This window comes from Phascolarctos cinereus, unplaced genomic scaffold (assembly GCF_003287225.1).
Source record: "Phascolarctos cinereus isolate Bilbo 61053 unplaced genomic scaffold, phaCin_HiC Scaffold_5;HRSCAF=322, whole genome shotgun sequence".
In the NCBI taxonomy this organism is placed as follows: domain Eukaryota; kingdom Metazoa; phylum Chordata; class Mammalia; order Diprotodontia; family Phascolarctidae; genus Phascolarctos; species Phascolarctos cinereus.
In genome coordinates, this window is record NW_027555958.1 from 238957298 (window position 1) to 238982984 (window position 25687).

The 25687-nt window shown below is 47.4% G+C and overlaps 2 protein-coding genes across 3 annotated transcripts in view; one reads left to right on the forward strand and one right to left on the reverse strand.

Moving 5' to 3' along the window:
* Positions 1-25596, forward strand: part of CCDC167 (coiled-coil domain containing 167) — a 33477-nt gene extending 7881 nt beyond the window's left edge. Inside the window, exons 2-4 of the mRNA XM_020999635.2 lie at positions 14797-14891; positions 15531-15583; positions 19071-25596. Coding sequence (XP_020855294.1) covers positions 14797-14891; positions 15531-15583; positions 19071-19174 — 252 coding nt within the window. The 3' untranslated portion in view covers positions 19175-25596. The remainder of the gene's footprint in view (positions 1-14796; positions 14892-15530; positions 15584-19070) is intronic.
* Positions 20837-25687, reverse strand: part of CMTR1 (cap methyltransferase 1) — a 51642-nt gene continuing 46791 nt past the window's right edge. Inside the window, exons 22-24 of one of the 2 annotated variants that reach the window (XM_078155392.1) lie at positions 25481-25593; positions 24393-24531; positions 20837-22475 (exon numbers count right to left, since the gene is read on the reverse strand). In XM_078155392.1, the coding sequence (XP_078011518.1) occupies positions 22343-22475; positions 24393-24531; positions 25481-25593 (385 nt within the window). In that variant the 3' untranslated portion in view covers positions 20837-22342. The remainder of the gene's footprint in view (positions 22476-24392; positions 24532-25480; positions 25594-25687) is intronic. The other variant, XM_020999634.2, reaches the window with a different exon arrangement.

Genomic DNA, 25687 nt, shown 5'->3' on the forward strand with positions numbered 1-25687 from the left:
CATCTGAAAGTCAAAGAGATAAGTGACCCCATAGTTCATGAGATCTCCAAGTGAGAGAGTAGAGAGAGAAAAGAGAAGGGAGCCGAGGACAGAGCCTTGTGGTGTACCTAAAGTTAGAGAATGTGATGTGGGTGAAGATCCTGCAAAGGAGACAGGTAGGAAGGTATGAAGAGAAGCAAGGGAGAGCAGTGTCACAAAATCCCAGAGGGGAGAGCGAGTCCCAGAAGAGAGAGTGATCCAGTGGGTGAGAGGCTGCAGAGAGGTCAGGAAAGAGGGGAACTGAGAAGAGGCTGTTAGATTTGGCAACTAAGAGATCATGGCCATGTGCAAGGAGTCATAGCAATGACAAAAACCGAAGACTTGGGGGTGAATGAAACAAATAGATTCTCTCTTTGGTCCTGCAGAGTCCCTGGTCAGTTAGTAGTCCATGTCATTGGCCCCTGAATATGAGAGGGCAATACAAATGAGCATCAGTTTTGAAAATGAAATGATGCTTAAGAAAGCATTCTACCAGATTTATTTAGGTCTGGAAGGGTCCTTAGAGATTATCTAGTCCAACCTATTCATTTTACAGAAAAGGAAACTGAGGTTCTTATGTTGAAGTCACCCTGGAGGCAGATTAAGAGGTCTGCTACCCAAACAAACTGAGGACTGGGAAGCCATGAAGGGAAGAGAAAGCTCAGTTGATGAAGGAAAATATAGGCTATATTTGTTCTGGAGTGGTCTCCTAAAGGGGATGGCCAGCTCTCCGCTTGAGGCTGAGCGGTCACCCTACTTCCAAGGCTTGAGAGACAACACTTTTGTCCTTTTCCTTAGAGGAGGTGCCAGGCCCAAGAGGTAACTGCAAGGGAGATGGCCAGCCAAGAGAGGAAAGGGAAACGTGGTGTTTGTTTTTTGGGGGGCTTTTTGGCCCCTTTTCCTCCCCCAGCCTGATACCAGGAGATGGTTCAGGGACCACTGACCAGTAAATGAGCCTCCCCTTCTGCCAGGCAGGAGCTAAAGGTCTGATTTGGGCAGGTGATTTCTCTCTGCTGCCTCTGTTTGGCTCTGATCCACTTGACTGGGGTCAGGAGACTAAAACCTCATTACCTAACACTGCTGGATGTCAGCATGTGTGAAGTGGCTGTTTGCCAGCATCTTAATTAATGAATTCATAAGGCATGGAGTGGATGCCAGTTCTTGAAAAGTGCTTTGAGCCTTCTTTCTGTGATGAAGAAGCTTTTACTAATTCATCATAAAATATATATTGAGGGAGAAGAAAAAAAAAACAAATACCAAACAACCTTCTGGCCCCAGGACAACTGAAGGCTTGAGAAGGCAGAGACTGACTTATGCACCGACTTCGGCCTTGATCTCCATGTACTAGGAGATCCCCAGGCATAGTCTGTAGTTAATATGTCCCCTGTGAAAATTCTGTGCCTTGCTTATCTGCATGTGTCTGTGTAAAGATGGTACACCATTGTTTTTAGGTTCTCAGAGGTTTTTCCTAAACAGTGTGAGTAAACTAGCTGCTCTGGGTTATGGGACTATAAGGAGAATTTGAGGGCCTCCTACCCGTATTGTTAGGGGAGAAATTCGAAGTGAATATTAGAAAAAGCCAGAGAGGATGAATGGTTTGGGATTTCATTGGCAGACACTTCCTTCGTGCCAATGAATCCCCATAACTCCTGCTCAGAGGGACCCACCTGAAGGGGTTATTGGCCCAGTCAGTGATACTGCCAGTAAGATGATGTGCCTGCCATAGGAACCAAATGGAACATACCTGCTCTAACTACAGGGAGGCATGTGGACTGGAGCTCTGGCTACCTGACTCAGATATTTCTTTGGACCCGTGATTTCATCTGTGAGGACTTTCCTGCCACTGTTGTGTATCTCAGCCCCTGAGACTGGCCCACTTTCTTTTAGCATGTGGTACAATGGAAAGTATGGTTTTGGAATTCAAGGACCTAGGTTCAAATCTAGTCCCTTCACACTTACTGGCTGTGTCATCTTAAGCAAGTCACCTAACCACCTTGGGCCTCATTTTCCTCACTTGTAAAGTGAAGAAGTTCGGCTAGACGGTCTGTGGGGTCCCATCCAGCCCTAGATGTAGGACCCCAAGGTATAAGTCAGGAATAATATAGTACGGCTTTTACTGTAGCCAGTGTTCCATTGTGGTGAACTCCCAACTGTCTGGTCACAAACCAGTTTTATTGAAGTACATATATGTATTGCTAGAAAACCCATTCCTATTTGTAGCAGAATGGTAGCAATAATAACTAACTCCCATAACTCTGGGAATTTGGATCATACATTTAGAGCTCAAAGAAACCCTAGAGATGATTTTACAGATATGAAAACCCAGAGGACGTACGCATTGCATAGATGCAGAAACCAGGCCTTGAGTTAAGTATCTTGCTTATAACCGCAAGCTATGAAGTGTCTGAGGCAAGATTCAAACCCAGGTCTCTCGGATCTCAGTCTAGCATTCATCCATTATTATCAGACTGCCTCTCCTGCCATTTTCTCCTTAGATGAAAAAGTGAAAAAGTAGCAGGAAAAGGAGGGAAATGTTCAGTTTCCCATCCTCCCCTCCTGGATCCTCTTAACTCCTGAATGTTTTTGGTGCTATTTGGTTGGGGGTGCTTTGAGAAATTACGTTAGTCAGTCAGTCAAGAAGCATTTATGAAGTACTGAGTACCAAACACTGTGCTAAAGATGAGGATGGAGATGTTTATAGTGAGGGGCTTTGCAAAAGTGATGATGTCTGGATTCTGTCTCTCCCCTCCTCCCTACCTGCACAGAGCAAACTGTACTTTATCGAGGTTTATGATGCTGTGATGATGACGATCTTTCGTTACATATGGTATGACATAAGTAGGGACCTGAATCAGGCAAAGCATTTACCGTACAGAATTATTCATTGTGGAGAATCTTTTAAGATCAGAGCAAGACATCGCCATGTCAGGGAAATGGAAGCTCCCTGAGGGCAAAGCCTTTTTGTCTGTTGCCCATAGTAGACATCTAATAAACCTTTGCCAAAAGAATCAATGTCTTTTTGACCTTCATATGGGAATAGAAACAGCTTTGCTGGTGGGAGGCTTCTCTCATAGTGAGAGGGCGAGGTCACTCTAGGGGCCTCTAGGCAGATGTCTCCCAGCTGTAATTAGTGGCTCTCAATCAGTTTTTATCCTTTGTTCTTGGACCTGTTTACACATGGCAGTCCCATTGGAAATGGAACAATAAGACTACCTTGAGAACTATTCAGAGTGAAATAGCCGGCCCCCTTCCCTAGAGCTTCTCACAGACGGGTACCTTCCAAGGAGACAAAGGCTACTCAGCACACATTCTCTGTGCTCGGATACCAGTGGGACTGAACACCATAGCAACTCCATCCACAGCTGCCCCGAGATGGCAGCCCAGTCTGTGGGTCCCAAAACCAGTGCAAGCCTATGGTTCTTTCTCATGCCCAGAAAGCATAAGACACCCCCCACCCCACTCCACCCTGCCTGGGTTTGGGGTTAATAGGGCACAATTTCCTCCCGCTTGTCTGGGCTGTGAGAAAATCTCCAATCAGCGATTTGACTCAGTTTCATCGTGGCCTCGCTGGGGAGAATGGAGCTATCGTCGACAGCCCCGGCTCCCCATATGTCTGGTGTCAGCAGAATAATCAAAGCTGCAATTGAAATCCCCATTGTAGCAATTTGGAGACCGTATCTTGCCTCAAGGAACACAAGCAGAGACGGAGCCCTGACCCTTGACAGTCCACTTGGCGAGGAGGTTGTCAGTACCGGAATCAGACCAGCACAGGCTTCCTTCCTCTGAAAAGGTCTGACTCATGACTTGATTTCCACCCGAGAGCTGCTGAAAGATGCCCCGGAGGGGATTTCAGGAGAGCTTTACAGTTTCTCTTAACTCGGCATTTTTATGCTCTGTAGGACCCAGGGGAGACTTCCCGAAAGCTCTGAGAATAAGGTGTTATTCCCTAAGTCAGGCGAGACAATTTTGCTTTGCTGCTTTGATGCTGTTTTGCCTCTGATGAAGCAGAGTGGGAATGTGATGCAGCTAAGGCATGCCAGCCCCAGCCTGTGGAATGCTAGGGCTGTGTCTTTGTGATTAGCACCCCGATGGCAAGCTGTATTCAGAAGGTCCCTCAGAGAGTGGCGTTGAGACGTTTGACTCCCATGGCACCTGCCAGCCGTGCTGCATGTGCTGAATGGAAAACCGTCATCCACACCTTGGAGGGGTGAGGCAGCCTCTTTGTTTCATCCTCAACCTTGACAGCTGTACAACACTTGTTGTACTTAGTAGATCTAAAAAAGCAAGATCTGCTAGATCATCGGTATGGAGCCAGCTGGAAGGCATCTCAGAGACCATCTGGTGCAACTCCTTCATTTTACAAAAGAGGAAACTGAGGCCCAAGAGGAATACAAAGAAAGGCAAAAGAGAGTCCCTGCCCTCAGTGAGCTCATAGTCTGATGGTGGAGACAGCGTGCAAACAGCCCTGTACAGATAAATTGTAAACAGAATAAAATCTTTTTTTTGACGGGGGGAACAACAGAAAGAAGGCACTAGAATTAGAAATATCAGGAAGGGCTTCCTGTAGCAGGTGGGATTTCAGCTGGACTTGAAGAAAGCCAGACTAGACCCATCAAGTCCAGGGCCAGTGTTCTTTCTGCTCTGCCTTGCTACCTTATTCTCCCAGGCCCCTCAGGCTCACCCAATGCATAGGGTTTCAATAAGGAAGAGACCTCAGAAATCATTTCTCCAGCACCTTTATTTTACAAATGAGGAAACCAAAGGCTCGACAAGGTTAACTGACTTAGGATCATAAGGTTGTAGACTTAGCGCTGAAAGAGACCTTAGAGGTCATCTCATCGTAGGACCACTGGCTGAAAGTTGGGAGTTCAGAGAGGCCGTCCCATCTAACTCCCTCATTTTACAAATAAGACAATTGAGGCCCTGAGAGGTGGAGTGACTTGTTCAAGGTCACACTGGTAGTAAGTAGCAGAGCCAAGATTTGAACCCAGGTCCTTTGATCCAGTACCCTTTCCACCCCACTGTGCCTTGCCCAAGGTCACAAAGAGAGCAAATAGTAGATTGGAACCCAAGTTCCCTAAAAATGCAGTACTCTTTCCATTGGACATGCTGCCCTTATTGATGAATACATTTAAAGTAAGCTTCAATATCGAAAGTTCCAGGGGACCTAAACACCCAGCTGGGGGGACCCCAGAGTATGCTGCCATTTCCCATTTATCCCAGATCAATCCCATACACCAAGCCCTTACTTTGTCCCAGAATGTGTTCCCTATAGTTCCCCATGTTGGGCGATATCATCTCTTCTCCAGTGACTGCTTCCTTTATGCACCTGAAGTAATCTATGGATAGGCGAGGCAGTCTTTAGCATTTAAGCTTGAGTAGACCCTGAAGCTTTTTCTCTACCATATTTTATCTACCAGGCCTTTTCTTTTTTTTTCTCCTCTTCTCCTCCAGATTATTTTACACTCTCTTCCCTACCTGTTCATCCTGTTGATCTCAAGACTGCTCCCAAGCCCCTAAAATAGACAGTCTCACTGTGACATCCCAGCCTTTAATCTCCCGCATTTTTCGACCTCCTCCTGTTGCCTCCATCCAACTCAATTAGATGAAAGATGTGGCATGTGAATTAGGGCCGAAATCTTGCAGGTAGTGAGGGAAGCAAAGCCGTCACCAGCTCACAGGGGGATGGAATTCCTTCCTATTCTTTTCTGTCTCTCCAGCTTTTATTCCCTGGTATTTGTCTGATAAAACAGGCTTGAAATTGGAACTGGGAAGGGGGGCAGGAGAGGGAAACTGCTTACCTTTCTCTACCAAGCTAGATACCATAGAGAGTATTAGCTACCACATAGCAAGAAAAAAAGCACTAGAGATTCCCAGGAGACAAAACTCAAGAAAGGAACTAGCAGTAAAACCCACGGTCTTACATTTCTATAACAAATGTACAAAGTATGGCTAACAAGCAAGATGAACGAGAGAGCCTAACGCAAGGAAGGAGCTGTGTTTTAGCTCTGAGCTTGATGTTTTGAGAGACAGAAAAGAATACCAGGCGTGGTCTTTGCCATAACATGAAGATGACTGCACAGTGTCTCTGCTTCCCATGCCCCCTGTGGACTTCAGCCATAATTCTTTTTTTGTTTGTTTGTTTGTTTGTTTTTTAGGCAGTGGGGTTAAGTGACTTGCCCAGGGTCACACAGCTAGTAAGTGTCAAGTGTCTGAGGGCAGATTTGAGCTCAGGTCCTCCTAACTCCAGGCCTGGTGCTCTATCCACTGCGCCATCTAGCTGCCCCCCTCAGCCATAATTCTTGTACCCAGCAATTCATTTCACTGAGCTGGCTTAGACGGGGACCTGCCCAGCCCACTGTTTCCTTACTAGTCTATCAATTCAACTCAGTTCAATTCAGTAAGCTTTTTTAAGTGGCTAGGTCCTGTGCTAGATGCTGGGCACACAAGAACAAAAATGAGATAGTGCCTGTCCTCAAGGAGTTTACATTCTACTAGGAGATATGGCCTGTATGCAAGCAAGTACAAAGTGTCTACAAATTAACACAAAGTAATTTCTTTTTTTTTTTAATCTTAATCTGGCTTTTTAAAAAAAATTTTTTTTATTAAAAATTTTTTAAAATTTATTTATTTTTAGTTTTCAATATTCACTTCCACAAGTTTTTGAGTTCCAAATTTCTCACCCCTCCCCCCACCCCAAGATGGTATGCATTCTGAATACCCCTTCCCCTGGTCTGCCTTCTCTTCTATCTCTCCCCCCCTCCCTTCTTTTATCCCCTTCCCCTTCTATTTTCCTGTAGAGCAGGATAGACTTCTGTACCCCATTTCCTGTATTTCTTATTTCCCAGTTGCATGTAACACAAAGTAATTTCAAGAAGGAGAAAGGGCTAGTAACTAGTGCTACTGGGTGGGAAGAGGCATCTCAGCCGAGCTTTCCAGAAAGCTCCGCAGTCTCTGAGGTGAGAATGAGAAGAAAGTACACTCCAGACATGGAGGACTGCTGAAAGGTATACAGGCAGAAGATGGAATGTAGGTACTGGGAGAAACTCGCAGCAGACCAGTTTAGCTGGAACAGCGAGTGTGTGAAAGGACACAATATGAAAAAAGACCGGAAAGTTGGGTGGGAGCCACGTCAGATCAACATCAGTGGCGTGGCATGGTGGAAAGAGCCCTCGCTTTGGTATCGGATGTGGAGCTGGGGTTGAATCCCAGCTCTGCAATGTAGCACTAGTGTGACCTCAGACAAGTCACTTCACCTCTGTGGGCCTCAGTTTCCTCATCTGTAAAATGAAAAGGTTGGAGGAGATGACCCCTAAGGTCCTTTCTTTCTCATGGATTCTATGATTTCCAGGTGCCCCCTGTATGGTTTTTTTGCACTAAAGACCTTTGGTACAGATAGAACCAAATGAGAGCCTGGTGCTGTAAACCATTTTGCTTAAGAAGGAGTGATATGATTTTATGGCATCAAATTGACCTTTCTTATTAAGTTTTATGTGTCTGTGTTTGTGTTTTTCATTTTATATTATATATATTTTTATGTGTACTTGCTGACTTCCCCATTGGAATATAAGCTCCTTGCAAGTAAGAAATAGTTTAATTCTTTGTACTTGTCCCAGCATCTGACAGGTACCTGGCACGTAGTAGGTGCCTAATAAATACTCATTGGTTAATTGGTCTCATATTCATTCCACAGAGCCTTTACTAAGCGCCTACTATGCACAAGGCATCAAGAAATGAAAACAACATTAAACCGTATAAACTAATCCCAGGGGTGGGGAGGCTGTGTTCACTGGGGACATCAGGAATGGCTCCTTGAAGGGAGTCCACAGCTACTATGACACCCAGTGATCTCCCAGCCGTGGCCTTTGCCAAAGGGGCCTCCCTCCCATTCTGCAGCTCCTCATTGCCCAGTGGGTCAGCCACCCAGGGATTTTACCAGTCTTTTCTTCTCCTGGCCCATTAACACAGATACTCAAGAGCTGCTTTCGCTTCAGTGAGTGCTGAAGGGGAGTATGGCTCCTTTGCCAATTTCTTGCATCCCCCCCCCCCCCCCCCCGGGAATCCTGCAGTCATGCTGGGACATCCCCTGAGGATAAATTCATGGCTGAGTGGAAATTACTGGGCCCTCTCCTCCCTCTCTGAACTACTCTCCCCCTCCAACCCCCACCCTAGCCCAGTCCCACTTCTACAGCAGCTGGATTTTACAGAAGGGGGAATTGCTGTTTAGAAACTAAGAGGAGAGGGCCCTTGGTGGAACATAAATATTCATAGAAGGAGGTTAGAACTTCAGTCCCTAAAACCTTGATTTGTGTTCACCCATTTAAGCCTCATTAAAAAGTGGTGAATGAGAGTGGGAATCTCCAGTGGAGCTGCCGATGAATTGGGCTCCATGCAGATAAAGGCCTCAAGCTGCCAGCTCCGCGGGCAGTGCCCAGAGCACAGTGGCAGCTTGGCTTGGCCACTAATCACTTGCAACCTCAATTTTAGGATTTTGCTTAGCATGAGCCCTGCTTCTTGCTCTCTAGAGACTGTTTATTGTTTGGGCACCTGGCGACTTCCTGGAGCTGGGTAGGAATGGAAACATAGAACCCCTTCCCAGAGATCAGAGGGCTTATTCTTCATGAGCAAGCAAGACATTAGGGCCAGAGGAGTAGGGCCTCTTTGTGGCCCCTGGGATCTCAGGCACCAGGGATGGGAAGGGAGACTGTGACTGTCCTGTCTCAGGAGGATGGAAGGATTTCAGAAATAGCCATTGGTGACCTGGCTGGCAGCCCCTTGGCCTGTGAAATATACTCCTGCTCCATCGGCCTGACCCCTCGACTCATGGCTAATGCTGCATGGCTTTGACATAGGGTGGGAAGCAGAGGCAACCTGATGGCTCTTGCTGATTCCCACAGTTCAGATCAAAAGATCAGAGATTTAGAGCTGAGTATCAGTCCAGCATCTCTAACCACCCACCCAGCACCCCCCTTGGAAGTCTTATGGACATCTCAAACCCATTGTATCCAGTCATTTTCCCCCCAGACCCACCCCTCTTAACTTTCTTGTTTCTTTTGAGGCGATCATCACCATTGTTCCAATTAAGAGGTTTGAAACATAGGAGTCACACCAGACTCTTCTGTCTCCTTCACTACCCCAACTTTCCATATCCAGTCAGTTGCCAAGACTTACTCATCCATCCCCTTCTTTCTACACATACCATAACCCCCCTGCTTCAGACTCATCCCTTCTTCCCTAGCCTTCACCATTGGTCTCCCTGCTTTCACCCTCTCTCCTCTCCAAGCCAACCTCCACACATTGGCCAAACTAATATATCTCAATCAGCAAGCATCCATTAAAATGCACCTTTGTGTCAGGTACTGAGCTAGGCACTAAGAATAAATAGGCAAAAAATGAAGCAGTGCCTGGTTTCAAGGAGATTAGATATTATTGGGGCATACATATGAAGTATATACACAATACAGGCTTAGACTTAATTGGGGAAGTCAGAAAAGGCTTCGTGTACATAATATGGCTTACATCTCTATAGCACTTACTATGTGCTGAGCGCTTTACAGCTATTATCTCATTTGACTCTCACAACAACCCATTGGAAGCAGTCAGTGGAATGATTGTGTGTGGAAAATCAGCAAGTTGGCCAGCTGGGTCAGAAAGCAGAGTGCATAATGGAGTAGTCATGTGAGATCAATTTGGATAGATACAGATTAGAACCAGGCTGGGAAGGGTTTTTTGTAAGGAGGTAGCTGCTAGGGCAGCTAGGTGGTACAGTGGATAGAGATAGAGATAGGCCTGGAGTGAAGAAAACCTGATTTCAAATCCAGCCTCAGACTCTTACTAGCTGTGTGATCCTAGGAAAGTTACTTACCTCAGTTGACCTCAGTTTCCTCATCTGTTAAAATGAGCTAGAGAAGAAAATGGCAAACCACTGAAAACCCCAAATGGGGTCGCGAAGAGTTGGACATTACTGAACAACAATGACAAAAATGCTCTTTCCGGGGCAGCTAGGTGGTGCAGTGGATACAGCATGAGACCTGGAGACAGGAAGACCTGAATTCAAATCTCGCCTCAGACATTTATTAGTTGTGTGACCTTGGGCAAGTTACTTAAACCTGTTGGCCTCAGTTTCCTCATCTGTAAAATGAATTGGAGGGGCAGCTAGGTGGCACAGTGGATAGAGCACCGGCCCTGAAGTCAGGAGGACCTGAGTTCAAATCCGGCCTCAGACCAAACAGTTGACACTTCCTAGCTGTGTGACCCTGGGCAAGTCACTTAACCCCAACTGCCTAAAAAAAAACAAATAAAATTAAAATGAATTGGAGAAGGAAATGGCAAACCATTGCAGTATCTTTGTCAAGAAAACCCCACATGGGGTCACAAAGAGTCAGCGTGACTGAACAACAACCAGAAGGTGCTGTTATGATCCCCATTTTGCAGGTGAAGAAACTGAGGCAAACAAGTTAAGTGACTTGCCACACAGCTAGAAAGTTACCAAGACTGAATTTGAACTCAGGTCTTCATGCGTCTAGGCCCGGCACTCTACCCACTGCACAGTGTAGCTGCCAAGGTGGTACTTGATCTGAGTCTTGACAAAAGAATACTCTTCAGGTGAGATGAGAGTGTATTCCAGGTGTGGGGGATAGCCAGTGAAAAGGTTCGGAGATTGGAGATGGAGTTGTTCAGTCAAGTCTGACTGTACGTGACCTCGTGGAACATCCATGGGGTTTTCTTGGCAGAGGTACTGGAGTGGTTTGCCGTTTCCTTCTCTGTTATGTCCCCATTTTACAGATGAAGAAACTGAGTTAAGTGACTTGCCCAGGGTCACACAGCTAGTAAGTGTCCGAGTTCAGATTTGAACTCAGATCTTCTGACTCCAGGCCCGATGCTCTATCTACTGCACCACCTAGCTGCCTAAAGACAAAGTGGGGAGACCATTGCAATAGTCCAGTTGAGAGGTGATGCAGACATGAACCGAGGAAGCTGCTGGCTGAGTGAGTTGTTTGACAGGGACAGATTCCAGAAATGTTTGGATAGGATGTGGGGTGAGGAAGTGTAGGTGGAGGATGACCCTCAGGTTTTGAATTCGGATGCTGGTGCCTTCGACAGAAGTAGAGAAATTCAGAAGAGGGGGGATGGGCTTTAGGGGCAATGTAGTTGGTATCGTTTGAGACACGTTGATTGTGAGATGTCTGTGGGACATCCACCTTGTCCAATAAACAGGTGATGATGTGAAGCTGGGCTCAGGTGGGAGTTGGAGCGGAACGTGTCACTCCTCTGCTCAAGAAGGCTTCCTGTTGGCTTTCGGATAAAATATAAACTCCTCTGTTCAGGATTGAAGGCACTTTACAATCTGGCTGCAGCCTATTTTTCCAGGCTGATTACATGTTACTCCCACACATATACCTCATTCCGGCCAAACTGATTTACTTACTGTTCCCTGAACAGAGCATTCCATTTCCCACTTTGTACAGGCTGGCTCCCATCAAGGCTTTGCTCAGTCACCACTTCCTTCAAAAGGAATGTGCTAATTCTCTCAGTTATTAATGTTCTGCCCACCCTGTCACTGTGTATTCATTGTGTATATATCCTGTATTCATCTATGTGTACCCTGTTGTATGTCACCCCCATCCCCACAATAGAGGGTAAGCTACTTGAGGGCAGACTGTCTCACTCTTGTGTTTGCATATTCAGTTCCTGACACACTGATACCTAGTGATACCTAAAGCATTTATAATGCTTTTTGGTTGCTTAGAAAGCCTCAGAGAACATCTAGCCCATTTTATAGGTAAGAAAACTTAGCAATAAAGTGGAGTTGCCCAAGGTCCTTCGACCAGTGAGTGTTGAAACAGAGACTCAGAATCTAAGTCTTCAGACTCCAAATGGCTATGTTCTTTTCTGCATGGCACATAATGCTTCTGTAATGTAAAGGAAAACCTTTCAGCCACTGCCCTGGAGTGCTCCCCAATGTCAAAGCAGGATAATTTGGAGATTCCAGAATCAACCAGAGAATCCCTGATTTTTCCTCAGGGCCCTCTTCCCTGCCTGCCTCTAAGGGCTATTTCTTTACACGTAGTGACCAGTAATAAGATCAGAACTGCCAGCTCCAGCTATAGACAAACTACCCATAAGTTTATGTGAAATGCCCGAGTTGCAGCATCTCAGGTGAGAATGATCAAACATCTGAGCTGGAAGGAACGTTGAAAAATGCTCCAAGAGAGACTGAGGCCCAGAGAGGTTTAGTTAGATCACAGAGCCAAGATTGGAATTCAAACACTCTGGTTTGCAATCTAGGGTTCTTTCTATTGTCCCTACATCTCCCAGATCCCAGAGGGAAGAAAACAAATCAGTTAAATTAAGCTGCTTCTGCACAAGAACCATGTCTTGTGTTTCTCCTTGAGTTTTCCCACAGTCTTCAACACTGCTTGGGCACCTTCTAAATACCATCTTATAGAACTAGCCTCTAGAAGTCCACCAGGGTGAATCCTTTGCTGAAAACTGAAGGCTCTTTCTCACTATTACCCCCTTTCCAACTTCCTCTATCTTCCCTTTCTTCCTCTTCTCCCTGCTTCCTTCATTTCTTTCACTCTTACTTCTTTCTTCTCCTTTCCCCTTCCTCTTCTTCTCTTCCTGCTCTCCTTTCCTCTTTTTCCCCCTTTTGCCTCTTCCTCTCCCTCCTCTTCCTCCCTCCTCCTCTTTCCTCCCCTGCCTCCTTTCTCCAATCCTCCTTCCTCAATTGAAGCACAGGGCTATGTTGAGTGATAAAAGGTGAGGCTATATTGGTACAAAGTAGAAGACAGCTCTGCCTGCCATGGGTGGAGTACAGCCCTGACCTGTAGAGCTTATAGGTAGCCTGGATACCATTCCAAAGCTTCTCCAAGCCCTAAAGTTCTGGATTCCCTTTCATTAACATGTGCCCATAGTCTGACCTCAAAGCCACCTCTCTGGCCTGATGACATGGGCACCAGGAAACCTTCTCCCTCTTCAGGCACAATCACCATTTCCCTTGGTAGCTGGTTCCCCTGACAGTCCTCCCCTTGGTGCCCATTAGCAGATTAATGAAACAATTAACCAGGCAATTAACTCAAGTCTCTGCTGTTGCTCCCTCCTGCAGGGCCCCAGTGTAAGGAATTCTGAGTTGGCAGAGGTTTAAGATTGGAGAAGGAGACAGACAGCTTACCTGGAGGGTTATCACCTGAGCTGGGCATGGGCCTGTGTAGGGAAGCAGCTGTCACCTAAAATGAATGGGAAATAAAAGGACAGCTCTGCCACAGAAGAGAGACATGAAGATCTGAGTCTTTATTGGCAGTTCTGAGCTTCTGAAGCCTATGGAAAAGGAGATGTAAGCCTGGGATCTGGCCTCTTAGACCTGGGAAGCACAGATTCCAAAATCTATCCTTAGGTTGAGCTCCTTCCTCCCCCCAGCAGAAGAAAAGACTCCAAAAGGAAGGAAGCAGAGGACCAGACTCTCTTGAGAAAAGTTACCATTTCTGTGGGCTTCTGTTTCCCCATCTGTGAAATGGGCAGAATGAATGGATGAAGTCTTTATTAAGTGCAGTGTGTCAAATGCTGTCAAACTACAAAAGTGAGACAGTCATTGCCTTTAGAGAGATTACATTCTAATAGACGAAGACAACACATATAGGAGAGCTGGTTGGGAAAAGGAAGAAAGGAGGGGCTGTGGAGGGCCAGAATGAGGGAGTATGGTTTGAAGATAGCTAGGAAGTGTTTCCTCAGTATTCCTCTTGCCCCGCCCCTCTCATTATAGGAATATTGTGAGGACCTGTGAGCTCAAAGGTGGACAATCAAAGCATTATAGGAACCTAAGCAATTATTATTCAGTCAAATCTTGATTATCTGTGCTCTGAATTATCCTGGAGCAGCTTGGTGATGCAATGGATAGAGCACCGGGGCCTGGAGTCAGGAAGACTAGAGTTCAAATATGGCCTCAGACTCTTACCAGCTGTATGACCCTAGGCAAATCACGTAAGCCTGTTTTCTCATCTGTAAAACGAGCTGGAGAAGGAAATGACAAACCACTGGAATGACTGAAAATGACTAAACAACAATAAATTATCCTGGGCCTTCTCCCTACCTTTAGAGTCTCATGGAGATCCTAGGTTGTCTATAGTAGGACAGAGGTGGGAGGTGGATAGCCTCAGATACATAGGAGATGAATTTACCTCTGTGTGTGTGTGTGTGTGTGTGTGTGTGTGTGTAACTATTCCAAAGCCGAATACCCTATACTGAAACCCATTCTATAAAAATCCATACTTAAGAATTAAATAGATTGGGTCTATTTCATTTAACAAGACAGATTCCTCAGTTTAGCATCCTCTAGAGACCCACATGGGGTCTGGAATTGAAGACCCTCCATTTGTAGGTGATTCCAGCATTTCCTTTTGGTAGCTTTTGACAAAAATATTACCCTGCAACCAGAATTATTCCCCTAGGACTGCATCCCTGAAAATATAATAGAAGCCAATGAGAAAATGTGGTTCATTGCTTATAAAGTAACCTGGAAAGAACATATTTCTTTCATTAAGTGAGATATACCTGTGTGAAGCTATGCCTGCCCAATGAAAATAGAAATGCATTTGTGTTAAGGGATTAGCCACCATTGTGTCAGATTATAATAATAATAGTTCACATTTCTATAGCCCTTTATGGTTTGTCTTTTTTTTTTTTTAACAAAGCACTTTTCTCCCAACAACAATCTGTTGCCCTGTTCTCCCCTCCTCTCCATCTACAGGGGGATTATCTGGAGTTGCTTGTGTGTTTCAGATAGATGGGCTCGAGGAGAAGCTGTCCCTATGCAGGAGAAACCTGGAGGAAGTGAGCAGCCGCCTTCGCAGGGAGGAACTGAGCCCAGAGGCCAGGTAACGCTGGGTACACCTGGGACTCAGCTCTAGCCCCCCCCGTCCATTGCCGCCTCAACGTTAGCTTCCCTTCCCGCTCTCTATCTCTTGTTGGTGTCACCCCCAGAGCTAGCCAGGCATCCTTGAGGCCAGACCTGGGTGCAGAGTAGGGGGAGGAAAGGAGAGGTGTCAGATCACTCCTGTTCTCTCTCTTCTCTCTTCTGCCACCCGTTCCCCAACCTCAGGGGTCAAACATTCAGTCTCCCAGTGGCTTTTCTTCTGCACTGCCCTAGGCTTGGCCCCTGGTATCTCTTCCTCTTCTTGGCTCTCACCAGGACCAGAACTGCATATAGAAAAGGGATGATTAGTGTCCTGGTTCTATGCTGCTTTCTTTCTTTGATACACATCTTCCCAGGCTGATAAGCCTGATGTGGCCCCTTTCTGGACACAGTCAATTTCAGCTTGGGGGGGGCGGGGGGGAGGGTTTGAAGGTGGGGGGTTCATTCTATCCAGTTCCTTCTTCCTGTGTCCAGCAGAGAGAGGTCTGGGATGGGAGGTACTGGGAGGAAGAAGGAAGGGAATGGAGGTACAAAGCTGCTTCTCTGCCTTGTACCCCTACCTCTCCACCTCCCCACCCCCACCCCCCCCAAACCCTTCCAGGAAAGCTTTGGAGAAGGAAAAAAACAACCTGACAAGCAAAGCCTCCAGCTATGGTAAGAATTTCCGTGGATTGCAAGAGCACGTACCTAGCACCTTGGGGAGATCAGTCCTCTGATTTTGGTGGTGGGGTGAGGCTGCCCCCTGCTGGTCAAAGTGGGTGAGGCGGGGTTACAGGCCACAAACCCCAAGTCAGGGGAGCTGGAGGAGGAACAAAGCTCCCTTGTAGCATGTCAGAGATGAAAGGAAACTTCAGAAGTCATCTGACCCTGATTTTGCAGAGGAGGAAACTGAGGCATGGAGAATCTTCTCTGGGAAACCCAAGGTTTCATATACACAAGATCTGCCATTGGCAATATAGCATCAAACCCCTAGGAGGGGGAGAATTGGAGGTAGCAGGGGACTAGGCTGAGTTCTCCTGAAGAACACTGGGATGGAGGTGGGGTGGGGGGTGTTAGAAGTAGAAGGAAGCTCAGAGCTCATTCAGTCCAACCCACCATTTTTCACATGCGGAAGAAGAGCCTTGGGGAGGAAATGGCCCCCAGATGCTATAGCTGTACATGCCTGTGGACGTGCAGACTCTTATCCAGAAGACCTCCTTTCCCTGGTAGGAGAGGCTGCTCAAGAGCCACATAGGGAAAGGGGAAGGAAGGAATGAGCAGATTTTCCAAGACTGGAAAACACTGGCCTCATTTGGCTTTGCGGGGGAGAGAGAGTTTTGGTGAGGCGCGATTCTCCATCCCGAGCAGCCTGCAGCTGATGTGGGCCTTGGGAAGAAGAGAAAGGAGCGAGGTAGCCGTCTGCCTGCCTGTGGCCAGATAGGAAGAGGGGCATTCCCTCCATGCCCCTCCCCGTTCTGAGACCTCTCTGCACCTATCAGAAGGGAGATGCTCTCCAGGCCCCCGTCTGGCTCTGATGCTCTGATATGCTAAAATGCCTCTTCTCTGGGTATTTTCCCCAAACTTCTCCCAGTGCCTTTCTTCCTTCAGTATTCAGTGGGATAGATACCCCTGCTGCTCTCCAGGGATCCGGGCTGGCAATCCCTTCTGCCTTTTCTTGCACACAGAACCCAGAGAGTGGGGTCAGGCTGCCACCTGCTGGGCTGCAGTAACAGGACCCTGCCAGAACTTGAACTGAGAATCGGGGAAAGAATCAGAGACCGAGCTGGGCTGTGACAAGCCCATTCACTATCCCCGCCCCCAACTCCAAGGGCAGGGTGGGAGACAGCCTGCAGGAAAAGTGTCCATCTCCCCCTCCTTAAAACCGCCATAGTGAGATATTCATTATCCCCACCAACTCCTAAACTTCCTCTTTTCTTTTGAGGCTATCACCATCCTCTCCTACCAGAGAAAGGAGGTCTTCTGAATTAGCTTCTGCACGTCTGCAGGCATAGAGAGCTATAGCATCTGGGGGCCACTTCCTCCCCAAAGCTCTTCTTTCCCCTGTGAAAAATGATGGGTTGGACTGAATGAGCTCTGAGCTTCCTTCCACTTCCAAACCCCACCCCACCCCCATCCCAGTGTTTTTCAGGAGAACTCGGCCTAGTTTGCTTCTTTGGAGTCCTCTTCCACTCTTCTCCCTCCACATGTGTCTGCTTACATGATCCCACCCTTGTTCAGGCCCTCATCACTTCTGTCCTGACTATTCTAAGAGCCTCCTATTTGGACTCCCAGTTTCCAGGATGTCACCTCTTGAATCTATCCTCCTCACAGCTGCCAAAATAATATTCTTAAATCATAGGTCACTCCCCTACTCAAGAATCCTCAGTGGCTCCCTACTGCCTCAAAGAAAAAGTACAAAATTCAGTTGGTTTTTAAAGCCCTTCACAGTCTGGCTCCAGGGCTATTTTACATTAATCCCTTCACACATTGTATACCAAACTGCGAAGCCTACTGTTTGCCAGATTTCTGTGTCTTTGCATAGGCTGCCTATGCACTCTCCCAATTGTTAATCCTCTCTCTTTCTCAGCCAGTCATGAATGTACTTGCCTGTTTACATAATATATATCTACCCCACTCCACCCCAGGAGAGTATAACTGTTTGGGGAAGAGGAGCTCCTTTTGTCTGTCTTCCTAATGCTCATAATAGACAGACACTTAAAAATGATTGTGGGATTGGACTGGACCAGACCTAGCCAAAGATCAGGGGCTCAAGGGTCAGCAGACCCGGATTCAAATCTCCCCTCAAGCTTGCTACCCAGTGTGACCTTGGGGAAGTTATTTAATCTCTCTGGGCCTCAGTTTCCTCATTTTTAAAGCAGGTCAGACTAGATGGCCTGAAGTCCCTTTCAGCTCTGTTCCTATTTTATTAGATAAGAAAACTGAGGTTCTGAAATTGTAGCTTACCCATGTTGTCACATAGCCAGTGAGTACGAAGCAGGATTCGAACACAAGTCTCATGACTCCAAGTCAGGTACTCTTTCTACTAGACCATGTTGGCTTTCAGTAGGAACCCAAACCAGTGCTAGAAGAGCTCCTTCTGGGTGAGAAGTGGGCTAGGCAGTCTCAAGGCAGGTGAATAGCTTTAAAAGGTCCTAGGTTTGCCTGCCTAGCCCCTCTGACAGCTTTCCCACCCTGATATCCTTTGGTTGGGAAGGGGTGGGGTAGGTAGTGAAAAGTTTAGAACCTACAAGTGCAGACAGGGTTCATCTCCCTGTCCTCACTGTCTTCACACCAGAGGCTGAGACTTCCTCTCACTCCCAGAGCTGGCCTCTCTGTCTACACAGAACCAGGAATTAGACTGTAACACTGCAGTTAAGTTCACCCAGTATTACTAAGTATCTGTCGAGAGACTACAGGGCCTGACCAGAATCTAAGGACGTTATTTAAATGGGTCCTTTCTGTTATAGTCATACACTTACTGGAGATGAGTTACGTGCCTCGAAGAATTAGAGAGAAGTAATTCCTTGCCCAGAAAGCAGACATAGATTCATCCTGGCTCTTCCCTTGAATGATGTGACCTTGGGCAAGTCTTCCCTTTGGTCTACAACTCGATACTCTTACATGATTTCTCCCCACTCCTTGTATTGTAAATGTTTATTTATTATTTATATTATTTATATTTTTATTTACTTGGTTTTATACATCACTGTAGTCTCTTACATGAGTTCTGAGGGCTCTCTCAGCTCCAACAATTTAGCTTTATGACTCTTCAATGATAGCTACTAATTAAGGTTTAGAGACACCCCCCCCCTTCCCTGGTTTCCCCCATACTAAGGTCTGTCCTCCATCCCTGGTTTCTATCCCCCTAGTTACTTTGGACATCCTTTTTGGGCTCAAACAGCATTGAAGGGGAGAAGATAATGTAACTGTGGGCTTGGGTGAAAAGCTTGTCAAGGTTCTACTTGAGCTAAATTCTGGGGGCCCCAAGGGTATATGTAGAGAGCTAGGTTGAACAAGGACAGTGGGGTGGGTGTTGACCAAGAAGGGACAGGGCCTGGCAGGTGCTCCCAAATCCTGGGGTGCAGAGATAGGCAGTCACTACTGGAGATGGACTGTGAAAAAGGCAGCCCCTCCCCCATCACACTGCGGGGTTTCTTCACAGAAAGGGAGTTGAAGTCCCTTCGGAGAGAGAACCGTAAGAACACGCTGCTATCTGTGGCAATCTTCTTGCTCCTCCTTCTCGCCTATGCCTACTGGACTATGTGACCCTACTGGTTTCCACCACAAACCACAGGAAGCCATGATGCTTTTGGACAGCTGGACTAGGACAATGAAAGTTGGTCCCTCTTTCTGGACTCTACCTGCTGACTCCCAAAGACACCTACCTGACTATCTAGGCCTGGATGCTAACAAGGCCCAGGGGGCCGTCCCTATGGAACCCAAGATTCTGGTACCAGGTCTCGTACTCCACCCGCCTGGCATACAGGGGGGCCTGGATGTCAGCAGGGAAATGGTGCTGGCTCCTCCCGGGGAGAATGGCCAATAAAGAATGTTCAGACAGTTGCTTGTCAAGTAAATGCCAGTCTTCCTGAAGCTGAAGGGATGACTGGGGAGAGGGAGGAAATGTTGGGGAAAGGACTCGGGAACTAGCCCCAAGAAGTACCCAGTCAGAGGCATCTGGTAGAGGCCTGAGGGACAAAGTGACAGCTTCCAAATGCTCTTTTCAACAGTCCCTTTTGTCAGCTGCCCTCACCCTCGGGTGCTCTCAAACCACCCAACAGAGCCTTCAATCACTGTAGAAAAATGAGGCCACTGGGACTGTACAGCAAAGGGAAACTCAGGGGCCCAAAGCAGCCACAAAGCTCCAAGGGACCAGAGAGTTAATCCATTTTGGAGGGAAAGAAGTTGCTGTGAGTGAGCAGCAGCAGCAGCAGCAGCAGCCATGGTAATGACCAGACAGACATATGGGTGACAGTGGCCAGTAAATCAGAATTGGCTTTGCAGTGAGGGATGGCCACAGGTCGGTGAAGTCACTGACAGCAGCCAGGTTCGGGCAGTTCAGGCACAACAAACAGAGACATCACTGGCCAAGCCAGACCCCACCTGCTCTGCCTTCCTCCGCTGTGAAGCATGGGGACAAGGGACAGAAAAGGGGGGAGGGAGACAAAGGCAGCTGGAGGGAGGCCAGAGCAAAGCAACTAAAATGATGAAGGGGCTCACGCAGCAAGGAGGCAAGATTGAACCAATTAAATATGCAAAGCAATGAGGAAAAGAGGAACTCCTTGGGGGAAGTGAAGGCTGTAGAAACATTAAGGAAGAACCCTAGAGGAAGGGAGGAGGGGGAAGCATTGGGATGGAGGCTGGGGGAAGGGGAAGAGAAGTACTCTGAGAAAAATGCTAGGGCAAAACCACTCAGTAATGTGACTAGGTCCTGGAAGAGGCAGAGAAGAGCCACACTTTAGAGCAGTCCAGGCGCTGGAGGCAGTGTGAGAGGCTGGGGGCGGGGGAGGGGTGTCAGTGAAGCCATCCTTCCCTACTCTCCTTCCAGAGTCTAAAGTGACATTAATTAGTCTGCTGCTTCTGCTATTTTAGTCTCCCAGACAGATCTTGGATTGTGGATGTGCCACCAGCTGGCCAGCTGTGTGATTTATGTGACTGAGCAAGGCAGGTCCTTCCACCTCGGCCTTGTCAGGAAGACAGTCAAATCCTCCCCACTGTCTCTGCTCCATGCTCTGCTGCTGCAACATGGAAACACCAGACTCTCCAGCATGTTCGAGCCTCTTGATTTTAAAGCTCCCTCACTTGCCTCTCTCCTCAGACGGCTGCTTCTGCATCACCTCACAGCCCAAGGAGTCTTCAGCCAAGTCAGTCAGTTCCCATGCTACAAAGTACCAAGCACAAACTGCCAACCACCAGTACAACATTACACAGGTTTTAAAAATATCTTTTTCCTTTAATGATCTGAGGCGCCATGAGATACGTACACATACCCCTAACCCAGTACTGGGTGGAAATAAGCTACCTTGGTAGGCAGGGCTACTACTACCAAATGCAGGATAGAGGAAGACTGGTGGTCCACCCCACGGACACAGTGGAGACACTCCCCCACCCTGCAACCTTCTGCCTATCACCATGGAAACAAGCCCAGCAAAGGGAATCTTTACTTCGGGCCCTCCAGCCTGGGCCCCAGGGAAGGCAGAGCGAACTATATTATCAGTTTGCTATACAGAGCACTGACGAGCTTCTCATCAAACAGCTCACAGACGTGCTTCCTTCCTCCACTGAGGACCTACGGTCCCTACCCGCTGTGTGCATGGGAGAGGTGGGAGTTGAAGACCCCATGAAAGCAAGTTGTGCCTTTTGTTGGCGGAGAAAAGAGAGGAGGAGAATGATCTCGGGCCTGAGAAACTCCACTCAAACCCTCCCAGCATCTTATCTTTGGCAACACACAGAGACCTGGGCCAAGCCCCCGGGCTGGGCATCATGCTGTGACAGGACAGTATCCCACAGGGACTCCTGTGGGCACTGATCCCTTCACCCACAATTAAAGGTACTCCTCCAGGGCACAGGCAGGGCCACTGTTTCCTGGACAAGATGCCTGGGCAACATTTGGCAGCTGCTTCATCAACTTTTAGAGTTGTTTGCCCTACTTGGGCAAATCCCCCCTACCAGAAGTGGGGATGGGGTAGGAGGCAGTTCTGGATAGTCCAGTGGACATTCACATTGAAGTGAAAGGGAGGAAAAAAAAAAAAGGAAAAAAGTCTATCAGAGGTCAGGTTCTGGGAGCTGGCAAGGGCAAGGGGTAGATACATGAACTGACATGTCCAACAGTCACAGTCCTTCTTCCTCTGCTCATGATCCTGCTGAGTACTTCTTCAGCTACTTGGTTGAAAGGGAAGGACTCCCAGGAAAGCCCAAACAAAAGGCCAGGATCAGGCCAGGAGAAGTGCAAGAAACTCCAGGAGCTCTGATACTTCAGCAAGGATATTTCATCAGGTGCCCTAAAACTTCTGCCTCTGCTCCCAAGCCAGCCAACATACCCAGGAATTGACCCTCTAATGACCAAACAAGGGGGACAGCTTCATTCTAGGCCATGCTCCTGAAGGAGCAAGTTCCCACCGTGTCCTTCCGAGGATGGGAAGTGAAAGGGCTATACCAAGAGCAAAAGCAATACCAACTTCCTTAGCTCCTCCCAAATACTCACAAAGTGTCCTAGGGGGAAGGGAAAGATATAATCCAGGATGCGCAGGGGTGAGAGGGTCATCGCCTTATCCTTGATGTGCACTGAATGCCACTCTTTCTCCTCTAAGGAGGAAGTGACCTGTCTTATCTGCTGTTATCTTGCTCCAAATAGGACAATCAGCCCCCCTCCCTCCTTTCTCAGACAGTAGCCAAGGGTCCTCAGGGGTGGCCACGATCTCCTGGGCTGGATCCTCAGACACTGTGTTCCCGAATGAAGGAGAGGATGTCATCCTTCGACAATTTCTCAGGATTCTGGCACTTCTGAGAGTCGTGTACTCGGACACCCTCGCCCCACTCCCAGAAGAGCCGCCCATAGTAGCAGATGCTGGGGGAAGAGAAGAGAGGAGAGGAATGAGAGACCATTAGGTGGGGCTAATAGGCTGGATGGGATAGGATTAATGAGGGTGAGGAAAGAAGGAAGAGCCAAACCCTGGTTTGGCATCTAGTCAAAAGGGAGGCCTAGCTGTGGGGAGAGCCACAGGGCCAGTAATGGGACTGTCTTGGAGAGAAAAGCGGGACTAGAGACCAGACAGCAGAGGGTGGTGGTAGAAGGCTAGACTGAAGGCGGGGGAAGAGAGTTCCCTTCAAAAAGGGGTGGGACTGACTGAACAAATCTCTCAAGATTCTTCCTTACCTATAGTAACAAAAGGATTTCCCAATGGGTCCCAGCTCCAGCCTGCTTCACTATCCACCCTTGCCCTCTACCATTCTCAAAAAAAAAAATGTTACTGGTGCTAATTTGCTACTGGGTCAATGATTGGTATTTCATATTCATGGTTTACATGTCTGTCCTGTTCTAACAAAACTGTATTAGCCTTGTGATAAGTGCAAGTATCAATAGCTAATTACAGGCACATTAGTGCTCTGCTGCCTGCTATTTGGGAAAACTACCCAATTCAGTAAATGAATCCTAGAGCCTGATGGGAAAGACCTGAGAAGCCTTGAGGAAGCAGTGGTTTGGGACAGTAGGGAGGGCAGCTGGCCTTGGGGCTCTGTTCCCCATCATGGGGACAATGCCCATCCCAATGCACTGCCTCACAGGCTCCAACTCCCTCAGGACTACCCCAACACCTGGTAGCATCAGTCAGTGTAAATACATACACTTGGACCCTCTCCTCTTTACCCAAGGACATCTAGTCTATATAAACTTTATTGTCCAAGGTGTATATAGGCTAGTACCCTTACCCTGACGAAGGAAAGGAGAAGCCCCAAGTCAGGGGCTGGCAGATGGGGCAGGGTAGAAGAGGAATCTGCCTCAGCACACACCTTCACCCTCCCTTCATGGAGTTCCTGCATAAGGAATAGGATGCACCAACCAGTTGTTTCTGAGCAGTCACCCACTCACCCACCCAGAGAATGCACAGTTGAGAGGTTTAAAAAAAAAAGAAAAAGAAAAAAAATCCCAATTGGGAGGTTAAAAAAAAAACCAAAACCCAGAACCACAATCTTACAGCTTTAGGGGCTGAAGGAGAGACCTTGTACTAAGAGAAGGTCCATGGGTATGTCTAATATGTCTAGGTAAGCCCAGGGGGCAGGAGACTTGGAGGAGAAAGTCTTCTTAAAGGTTCCTCTGTTTCCCTGCAAGAGTCTATCCTATCCCCTCCCTCTGCAACCATCTTTGCTTACATTGTGAGCTCCTTGAGAGCAAGAACTGGATTTTTTTGCCTTTCTTTGTACCCCCAGGGCTTACGCATAATGCCTGGTACAGAGCAGGCACTTACGAAATACTTGCTGATTAATTCTCCAACCTTACTTACTTCTCTCCATTTAGTCTCCCACATCTGGGGCCAAAGATTTAATCCCATTCCTTTCCTTCTACCTGCCTAGGGGAAAAGGATCTCCTTACGTACATTCTAGAATCTAATCTGGGGCAGCTAGGTGGCGCAGTGGATAGAGCACCAGCCCTAAAGTCAGGAGGACCCGAGTTCAAATCCTGCCTCAGACAAAACACTTGACACTAGCTGCGTGACCCTGGGCAAGTCACTTAACCCCAATTGCCTAAAAACAAAAACAAACACAAACAAAAAAAAAGAAATAGAATCTAATCTGGAGAGGAGGGAAATAAACAGTGGGGTGCCAGGCCCTCCTCAGCACTTGCCTGAGCCATGGCAACAAGTAACATGGTACTAAAGGTGAACATGGGGTAGAGTACCTGGCAGAAGTAGAGATGACATACGTGAAAGGGAAGGGGAGTCAAGGAAAAGAGACAAAGCGGGTAAGGAAGGTGGAGAGCATCACTTACTGAAATGGAGCAATGGCGTCCAGAGGCATTTCAAAAGTAGAAAACCCCGTTGTCTTGTTGAAGAAAAACTTCCTGTTAGAGCTTTTGCTGAATGCCATGGCCCAGGGTTCTAAGCAGGAGGAGGACAGGCAAAACACAGCTGTCAATGTAGGTGACAGAATCCATTTTATAGACTGAGCTTTAGTTGTTGGGCCTAGTTTATCTTAATCCTATTCTGACCCTGGTTAAAATTTGGTCCCAGAAATGTTCATTTGTACAATGTCTTCATGCTGTCCAAGAGGTATGATAACTAAACTGCTCTCTTTCAAAGTAGAAAAACAACAGAGTTTTCAGAAAAGTCCTACACTATCCTTCTCCAACCTTTCCATCCTCCTGTCTCTCGACTTGTGCCCAGCTCAATATTCACGTGGGACACTCAGGACACTTGTTAGGGTTTCATGGGCACTCTGGTAAGCAGCCTGCTAACAATCAGGGAGCATCCCTTCCCTCAGCTCTCATTTGCCCCTTTCTCTCCCAGCAAAGAGCCCGAAGGGTAGTAGCTGAATATCTGAACCTCACCACCATCCCAAAGTGGTACCAGAGTAAACACTAAGATATTCTTCTTCTTGTTAATAATTATCAATAACAAAACCAAGCTAATAATAATAGTGAGGATGATTATAACGTCAGGACCATCTGTGTCTTCCAGCCTACTGGCATCTTGGGCAGTGATAATATGCTGCTAGAGCCCAGGAGGAAAAGGGAAACAGCAAGTGGGTTCAAATGGGGCAGGGGGACAAGGGGCTCTGGGACTGGGTAAAACTCTTCCTGAAGCTGCCTCCCAACACTTCCTCCCTAGCCCAGGGGGAACAAAGAAGAGTGAGGTCCAGCCAAGGGACAGAACAGGGTCGGGATGAGGGCAAGATAGCATTAACAGATACTTTAGCTAATGACAGTCTGGCTGGCCATTACAGCTTTGTCAACTTATGGATCACAGAAAGCAAGTCAATCTGTACCCAAAGCCTGAGAAGCAACAGCGAGGGTAAGGTTTTCAAAGGAGTTAGGAGGTAATGCGGGAGGAGGAAAGTCAGGGTAGGAGGAAAACTCACCATTTGTAGTCCTGACAATGTAGAGGCCAGTGGGCACAAAGTGTCGATCATCCCGTCCGGTGTAGCTGAGTCGAAGCATATTATGTGAGCCCTTGATGACCTTCATTTCTAACCTGCATTCCCATAGGAAGCAGAGATATAGAGAAAGAAGTACATGATAAGAGAAACAAACAACGATTTCCTATTGTGTTCATAAATCTTGGCGAA